The sequence below is a fragment of the Helianthus annuus genome, chromosome 13, assembly GCF_002127325.2.
Source record: "Helianthus annuus cultivar XRQ/B chromosome 13, HanXRQr2.0-SUNRISE, whole genome shotgun sequence".
NCBI lineage: Eukaryota > Viridiplantae > Streptophyta > Magnoliopsida > Asterales > Asteraceae > Helianthus > Helianthus annuus.
Genome location: NC_035445.2, coordinates 25,198,802 through 25,208,414, shown reverse-complemented (window position 1 = coordinate 25,208,414; position 9,613 = coordinate 25,198,802). Strand labels below are relative to the sequence as shown.

The following is a 9,613-nucleotide window of genomic DNA, read 5'->3' as shown; positions in this document are numbered from 1 at the left end:
AAATTAAATTTAAATAAATTCTCTTGTGTAGATGTGGGTATTGGAGACTTTTCCTCAATTTAAGAATTCAAAGGAATGGTATGAAGGTGAGACGATTCCAAGATTTTTGGGATGGAAAGAAGGAAAGAAGTTTATGAGGAGCAGTGTGGACTCATTGCTTCAAGCAGCTGCAAAGGTAAAACATTTTATTTTTAAATATAGTTAAAAAAAATAAACATAAACATTTTTATTGTTTATATTAATAAGAGTAAACTGCCATTTTGCAAAAAAAATAGACTTTTGGACTAAAGTTGCAAAATTTACCAAACCACAGAGATATTAATATTAATATTTAATATTTTTATTAATGTTTTTTTTTGTTTTAACATTTGCAGAGACGTGAATTTAGGCCGTCTTTGGTTATATTGCCCACTGAAAATGAGTTGCAAAGCGCGTGGTATTTGTCTAGTTCAGATTATTTAGACGCTGAACGTCGGATGTATGCCAGTGCAATGCCGGGCGAGAATCCGGTTCAAATTGCCACAGAAATACCCATTCAAATGCCCATAGGATTCACGGGTCCAATTCAACCAGAAATGCAGGCCGCCCCAGGTGTCGTCACACAAGAACAACTTGCGTCTGTAATGGGGTCTCTGTTTGGTCCCGATGGGGCGAATGAAGGTTATGATCGGGCAACGGATCCACAGGAGATTCCACAACAGAATTTTGTCCCCCCCCCGACCCCGTTTCGATCAAATTACGAGAATGAGCTGATTTCACAGTTTAAATCACTCTTGGACAAGAAGCTGCGCGAGAACAACCGGAGACTGACCAATATGTTCATGTCAGAGTTTTCGCAATCATATCACTGTTCTCCAAAACAAAAAACTGTCAGGACTCCGGCGACTGTACGAACACCAAAAGAAGAGGCACACACTCAGAGTGATAATGTAATGTGTTTTGTGAATAATTTTTTTTATAATAACAATATCTACTAATAACCGTTAATTTACCTGTCATGCTTTTCTTGTAGGCTGTTGCCGATTCATTTATCAACTACGATAATGCCTACCACGTCTCTATGAGCTCGATGGTGAATGAAGATTTTGTAAGTTTTTCCATTTTATATATTTTAATTACTTGTCATTTTTTTATTACCAGTATAAATATATAAAAATTTAGTATATTTAATTGTGTAAATGAAAGTTAATGAAAATATATTTGAGAAAGTGAAATTAATACATATATACAATATTTGTAGAATGAGGATCCTGAAATAATCAAATTGAGACGATCCGAAAGGCTTGTAAAGCCCGCATCAGCTTTGCTATCCCCATATGTGGCTTACAAAAGATTGAAAGATAGAAAAGCCAAAAGGTTAAGAAATGAGGATAGACAAATTGAATTCATCAAGGAGTGGTATCTAAATTGCGGCAGTAAACATCTTTCCCTAATAGTGGGGAATTCTGTCGGTCCAAATTTTTGGGAGTCATTGCTGGGCATGGACGGTCGCGGCTGGTTAAGCGATGATGTAAGTAATAAAAAAAATAATAAAAAAAATTATATTTTTCTGTATATTGTTTTCAAATTAACTTTAGAATGTTTAACAGCATATATTTGGGTGGATGATTGATGTGTGTAAAATGCAACATATAAATTACATCAAATGAAGCATAAAACTAACCCTTTTTAAGTACTAATGTTGGAAAAAGTGTGTTTTTGTCTTCCTTTTGTATTTTCAGGATTAAATGAGCTCAAATTAACAAAAGAAGCAAAAAGACAACTAAATCTAGCATAAATACAAGAAAAGGAACAAAAGTGGATTGCCCGACCCCTCGACAGCATCCTCCCAAGCAAAACAGAGAAGGCAGAAGACTGAACAGGCCCCGTGCTCGCTAAGACAAACCTGTAGAAGCTTCTATTGCTCACCACGGGGCCGTGCCCAGTGAACACGGGGGCGTGCCCAAAGTACTGCAGGCGCATTAATTGAAATTGCGAATTACAATTAATGAGGAGAGATAGTGTCAGACAGGCACAGGGTCGTGCCCAGGCCTCTGTTCAGCCTATAAATAGGAGTGCTTGGCTTCATTGCAACTCATCCCTTGGCACACCACCTCTCTCACACTTCATCCACCACCCACCACCATCACAACACCATCATCCACCACCATCATCCATTGTCCATCATAGAGTATGTGAGTCGTCTCGGGATCCAAGATTGATCGTAAGAGTTCTTGACAATCAAGGCCATGTTTGCCTAAGGGGTTGTTTGGTAGCCTCTTAATGACCATTCAGATGCTACCTCTTAATGGTTTAAAACCTCTGAATGAATAAGAGGTAACCTCAAGTCTGAATGGTTAAGAGGTAACCTCTGAATGGTAAATCATCACATGTTACATTATTCTACCTTCTCATTGGTAAAATTCTTAATGGTTCCATTAAGATGTAGCCTCTTAATGACCATTCAGAGGCTACCAAACAGCCCCTAAGTCTCTTACATCACTTGGTGAAGACAAGTGTTTAGTATAATACTTTTTATTTTTAATCTTTTGCACTTTTTATTTGGTTTTGTATTAATGACTTTAATAACTAGTTGCTTATGTTGAAGGTGATTCTTCCTTATCGTTTGTCCGTGGTGTCTTGGCATTATTTTACTGTCTATATAAAATAAAAGATTTTCACCATTCATATCTCCACGGTCTATATAGAGGTTTGGTAAGGGTCTTGCCCTTGTTCAGCGTTTAGAGGTCCTGCAAGGGACCTGGGTCAAATTTAGTAGGACCTCCTTCAATACCCAAAGGTATTGGATGGCGGGGGTCCAAACTCTTTGACCCCCTCATAAGTTAACTACTATTAATACTATAACCCGACTATTTAGGACTGTATCCCTGCTGACTCAGACTACTTAGTCGAGGGTAACGTCACCTCCAAAAGACGGGCCTGCCATAATTTGCATTAATAACTTAATTCATTATCTTTCAATAATCCGACCCTTTAGGATTGTATCCTTGCTGACTCAAACTACTGGGTTGAGGGTAACGTCACCTTCAAAAGAGGGGCCTACTACAATAACTAAGATAATCTCTTAAACAAGTGCAAAAGTGCGAAAATAATCAAAGGTTATACTAATACACGAGTCGGATCCAAGTGATTCATCTTGTCTATCTGTTTTATTTTTATTTTATTTTTCAGCATTTAGTTAGTTTTATTTTCTTAGTTTAAAATCTTTTTCTAACATTTTGATTTGATTAGACGTTGAGGATAAACCGATACTAAAAGCTCTTGTGTCCTTGGACGACCTCGGTATCTTACCAACACTATACTACGTCCACGATGGGTGCACTTGCCCATATGTGTGTTTAGTGTTAGTAAATATCGTGTTTTATAAATTTAAAACTTGGCTAAAAAGTGTAAAAAGGGCTTAAAATATACATCCAAATTATAACACACTTCACGCACATCAATGATCCACATGTATCATTCAAGAAATGAAAGTGATCGCTGGAGTATTCTACCCCCATATTTTCAGAATTATTTTCGGTACATGGCCGTCGACTAGAACTGTAAAGGTTACTTTACTGGGCAGGTTGAACCTTTTCCATCAATACATACTGTTGACGAGGTAATGTGGAACGAACTTATTAATTACTGGATAAATGTATTTCATATTGAATTAATTTAATATTTTGCGTACTAATTATATAGGTTTACGTACAATTGTATATACAAGGTCGTCACTGGTTTTTAGGCGTTTTCAACCTTGTCAATTACACGTTGACGATATACGACAGGTATTAGCCCGATTTAACTGATTAGTACTCCAAAATACATGTTGCTAACTGTGTTAATTTGTTGCTGTTTTAGCCTTTTAAATGCTATGGAAAAGGAAAGAACGGATGTGGTGTGTCATATAAATTTTGTGTTTGTCCATTGGCTACGAACTCATGGTTATAATGCCCACAGACCATTACCGTTAACTTACCCTTTCGAAGTTATTTATGCAACCGATGCTCCTCGGCAGTCCGGACCTTTGGGAGACTGTGGAGTTTGGGTTTGCATATTTCTTGATAGGTTGATAAATAAAAAACCGTTGAACGATGATGAAGATACTCAGAAAACAGCGGAACGTATGCGACGTCAACTAGCTTTACTATTTTATGATTCCGTGTTACCAGATACTACAACTGACAACAACTTTGATGATGATGATGATCCCGTATTAGAAGTGTAATTGTATTTTTTGGTTTAAAAACATTAAATATTTTTCTACTGCTCTCTATGTGTGTATATATATGTGTGACTTCCACCTTTATTACACATGTGATATCCTCCATTACCAATGACAAGTATTCCTCCTTCCGTTTCGATCAATCAACAGGATCGGGATCGCCAATGGTCTCCAAATGTTCTTGAATTTTACTACGATGGGGATAATCCTACTTGCTATTCTTCATACACGGGGTTAACACCACTAGGGAAAGATTGGTGGGGGGACTGCTTGGATTTACTAGAGCAGGTTTTATTCAAAAAACGGTACCTTAATAATAAATATTTTCATATTAAAAATCTATTTCATTATTTTTGTAATAAATAAATTACCGTTATTTTTTAGCACGTAAAAGCATGGTGTAACAAACTCATGTATGAACGAGAGATTGAAATAAATGCAAGGATGCTGTAGTCAAACGATTATCGTTGGACAGTTCTACCGCCAAATTTCTTCGACATGTTAAATGAACAAGATATTGATGCAGCCAGATACGCAGACGGTTCTACAGCAACATATCCTCCATTCTGGGAAATTGATACGGTAGGCTATATCAATTTTTTATTTTATTATATCCGTTTTTTATTAAATGAACAAGATATTGATGCACGACTCTCAATCTTACTCCACACCTATTTAAACACATGTTGGTTCACTACTCAACTGGCATCCCCCTTTTTTCTACCTCATGGCGAATCAAGAAAACAACATTCATCTACACGTTCATATCAACGTCAACATTTTCCAACCGGTTAAACACCTAAACCCACCCTCAGATAACCCCGAACCAAACAATTCACAAACTCGTAACCCCCCAAACCCGGTGCAACAGCGAACACGTGAAGCACCATTTAGCGGTTCAGGTCAGTGTCAGGCGCTTGATCCGTTACCTAACCCCGATGAACGACAGCGTCCTTTGGACCAGATTATTCCACAAGAAAATTTGGCGGTTACTGCTGACGAAGACTCAGACGAGGAATTGGATTTCGAAAGACTGTACGATGAAGTGCGTTTTGAAGCTTATCGTGCGGAAATGGAAAAAGGAGTAGAGTATGATTCTGAAGCGGAAGACCATTCATGTTATTATTTAAATGTCAGGGTTTTTTTTGGAATAAGAACTTAAACGTGTTTGATGTAATATTCCCTTTAATTTTTTTGCTAAGAATTTTTGTTTTTTTATTTGGAGCATTGATTTAGAACCTAAGATTATTCACTTTTTGCAGGTATACATTCCTATACCGGACAACGAACAAAATTGGTTGCTTTTTTAAAATAAATATAAAGTCACTACAATTAAGAATTTTTTTTGCCAATACTTGTGACACGATTAATTGCGGAGATTCATTTGGCGTACACAGAAGAGTACATCAAATTGTGCTAGAATTTGAGTCTCTATTTTTGTGGTTTCTCGGACGTATATCGTATTGGCAACACTCAGAAATAAATGAGACGCGTTCCATGCAAATAGTAGGGGATTTCGTGTGGCCTGATCAAACAGATCGTATTGGCAGAAATTCAGGAGTCATCATATGTATGCTAATGGAAAAACTTGTTTGGGATCGTTCTTTAACATGGACCGAAGGAAACCTTCAAGATGCTTGTTTCAGATACAGACGATACATGGCAGATGAACTCTACACCGGGCGCTTCACACCTGTTAATGTTTAATGGTTCTATTGTATGCATGTAATATAAAAAAAATTAATAACATATTTTAATGAAATGATTTTCAATATTTATTATTTGCAACTAAATAGACTTACTACGTTACTTGAGAAATTAAATTAAAATTCACAAAATAAATTAAAGTATTAAAAGTCTCCCAAGTTAAAAGACGGATATATATATAATCAGACGGAGATTGTGTAAAATGATCAGGATCATCGGTTTCTTTCCCTTTCCCTTTGTCTGGGTCTTTGCGAGTACGAATTTCTGACGGCATGGGCTGCCGACAGACATCCCGATGATGATCGTATGAGTTACACCAGGAACAATACAGGGGAGTGGGTTCTTCCCCGTGGGATAAGATCCGGTTGTTTTCTCGAGGACGACCAGCCTGGCGTTTTGTCATATGCGGCGGTTGAAGATTGATAAGGTCTTTTGGAGTCTCCCATTCAGATCTATGAGGAAGAGGATAAATCGCTTCTTCATAAGTTTTCTTATAGACTTCGTTTGAGTAACATGGGAAGCAATACTTACTGCAATCGGTTTCACCTAAAAATTTTGACACGGCAATAACATGCCCGCACGGTAAACCAGAAACCTGCCAAACTCGGCAACTACAGGTTCCATTAACAAAGTCAACTAAACCCCCCTTTCCACTGTCTGCAACAGAATAACTGTTTAACTCAATCCCAGCAACCGTCCAAGTTCTAGACCCTTCAATTTTTTTAAAAATTTTCTTCTGTGCCCATTGTGTAAGTAAATGTTTTTCATGAATACCTTGCAAGCGGCGATCGTAAAACCACTTTTGTACAGATTGTCGGAAGACCTCTAAGAGTTGTGTTACCGGCATTTTACGCGAGTGTCTAGATAAAGCGTTAATAGACTCCGCGCTGTTAGATGTCATATAATGATATTGATTGCCTGGACAATGCGCCCTTGCCCATCTACCGAACCCAATACTTGTTAGAGTGTGACGTACTCTAGGAACGGCAAGACAAAGAGCATTAAATGACTCGTTAAAATCAGACAATCGGTACGATTTGCATGTCTTCCACCACAGCTTCTCATTTTCTTTTTTTTTATCAGAGGGTAAACGTAGGTTCATCATTAAATGACGACAGCATAACCCATGATAAACATGTGGAAAGACGTTTCTAACAGCTAGATGTATAGAATTCGCTCTATCCGAAATTATCGCCATTTCATGTATTTCACCGATACATTCTTTAAGCTTTGACAGAAACCATGTCCAAGATTCACCATCCTCTGATTTTCCTATTCCATAGGAAATTGGTAAAATTTGGTTGTTTCCATCCATCCCGACCGCTAAAAATAACGTCCCTTTAAATTCACCCTTTAGGTGTGCAGCATCAATGATCACCACCGGTCTTAGATTACAGATAAAGGTACGAATCTGAAACAAAATTATTTAAAAAACGTCAACAACATGTAGTTTGACGAAATAAAAAAACAGAGACTGCTATAAGTTACCGCAGCACCAATCGCGACAAAGACCATTTCAAACCGACGCTCGTCATCAGTCTTGATATGTGTAACAGAACCAGGATTTGCCCGCTCTAGATTGTAACAGTAAAATGGTAGTTCTGCAAACGAATCTCTGCTTGATCCTTGTAAAAGCTCTAGTGCCAGACTTTTTCCACGCCAAGCTTGACTAGTGGTTATCTCAACTTGGAATCTTTGTCTAAAATCTTTCACTATTTCATTACAACAATATATTCTACCACTGTCTTTTAAAGGTTCTTTTAAATAATGAGCAACAACATTTGGGTTTGCCTGACGAACATGTGGGTACGTTAGCGTCTTCGAGCACGTGTGTTTATCGTTAAAACTCTTAACAAAAAACACCCCACTATCCCCAAAACTCCTTGCACGAAAACGCCAAACGCAACCGTCCACCAAACATGACACTTGGTACCGAGTTTTAGAGGATCTATCTACTTTAAACTCAAAGTGTTCTAACAAACATTTTTTTCCCAACTCAAGTTTCATGTCTTCTTTGTTATTAAATACGTGACCTGGTTCAAAAGTAATTGATGAAGATCGCAAACAATTTTCAAATGAATAATTAGTATTTGGCTGGTAGTCGTTTACAACATCATAATTTTCTTCATCAGTACAGAAATTTAAATCAGGAACTAAAAATTTTTGGAGGTGAAAAACTAGATGATCCAGCACAAAACCCTTCAACGACATATAATTTATAAATTTCAAAAATATTTTCCATAGCAAAATTATAAAACATTGCAAGATCTTCATCGTTTATTATATCTATTGGATCACTAAAGGAAGACACCCGATACGATAACTTCGTAATGTTTGTGCAACTACACATGTTTGACACTTTACTTAGAAGAGCAGTGTATGAAAGGTTGGGTTCAATTTCTAAACCACGTCTACTTGAATCAGCATCAGCAACATACTCCAACTTTCCGTTAACGATTTCTCACTTTCCGCCGTTGTATACAACCAAACGAATCTTCATAATTTGGAAACTTCCTTCTACAAAAGCTAAATGTTTTTATAACTTTAGATAAATCTGTTGCACAAACAAATAGAAAAAAACAGATAAATATAAGGGTCACTAAATATAAAGTAAAGGATTGAAACGACTCTGAGCCATGGAAACGGCTCGAACCATAGATTGAAACGGCCCGGAGCAGCTGTACCGGCTCGGAGCCAGCTGAAACGGCTCGGAGCAGTTGAGACGGAACAAACAGTTAAGCGAAACGGCTCGGCCCCAGCTGTAACGGCTCGGCTGGCAGAAGTGGGGTCCATGCGTGTACGGTAACGGCTCGGCTACATCCTAAGAGCACGGCTTGGCTCATTGAAGGAACTTGGCTAAGATCTTTTAACATGAGCCGATTGTAACGGCTTGGCTAAGATCTTTCCACAATGTCGGACACGTGGCGTTGACTGCATGATTCTCAAGCCGTTACAGGCTTTGTCGGACACGTGTCAAACAACTATTGGCTGGCCGTTAACCCAAAATCTTGTGCCGTTTCAGCAGATTGAAACGACTCGTCGGGGGGTGTCAGATGGCCAAAATTGCAAAAACGGCGTTGCAGTGGCCATTTTCGTGATTTCCCCTTTTTTTTGCTAGTGCTGACAACGTTGGTGACAGTGGCTACCAATGGTGTTGGAGACGGTGACCAATAGGTGAGTGATTGGTAGGTGATGATATAGTGTCACTTTCACTAATTTTGACTCATTCTTCATTTTTACTTTATTTGTCCAACAAGTATGAGACCATGTGGGGCATGGAGAGGGGAAGCCCCTCCACGCCTCCTACACTATCCCGAGCATTGTGTTTAAGAGCTTGGCCCCTTTAGTGCTTGAGGATGTCCACCGGCAGGGAGGTGGAAGGTGGTGATTGGTTGGTTGGTTTTTTTTTAATTACAATTAAACGTCCTCTTCACTTTGCCTGTCACCCCATGGTTTTGGAGTTTTTGCCCTCCACGCCCCCTCCACCTTCAGAACCTCGAGTAATTTGACATGCTAGAAAGATACATACTATGCAATTTGACTAAAAATTATATTATAGACCTGAGATAACCCAAATATAAGCTATATGGGTCCATATCATGTATACTATGGTATGTCCATATTATTGATTTCGTCCTGATTTTTGTATTTCATAGAACAAATATAACAACCTTTTGTGGTATCGTAACGCATTTGGTC

The 9,613-nt window shown here is 38.2% G+C and overlaps 1 protein-coding gene across 1 annotated transcript; it reads right to left on the bottom strand.

Moving 5' to 3' along the window:
* Positions 1 to 5,573: 5,573 nt before the first annotated feature.
* Positions 5,574 to 8,707, bottom strand: LOC110900640. Its single transcript, XM_022147523.1, has 6 exons — positions 8,599 to 8,707; positions 8,380 to 8,468; positions 7,403 to 8,113; positions 6,103 to 7,325; positions 5,834 to 5,900; positions 5,574 to 5,732 (listed from the first exon to the last, which is right to left on the bottom strand). The coding sequence occupies exons 1-6, from the start codon at positions 8,705 to 8,707 to the stop codon at positions 5,574 to 5,576; spliced, it is 2,358 nt and encodes a 785-aa protein (XP_022003215.1).
* Between the last annotated feature and the right edge of the window lie 906 nt (positions 8,708 to 9,613).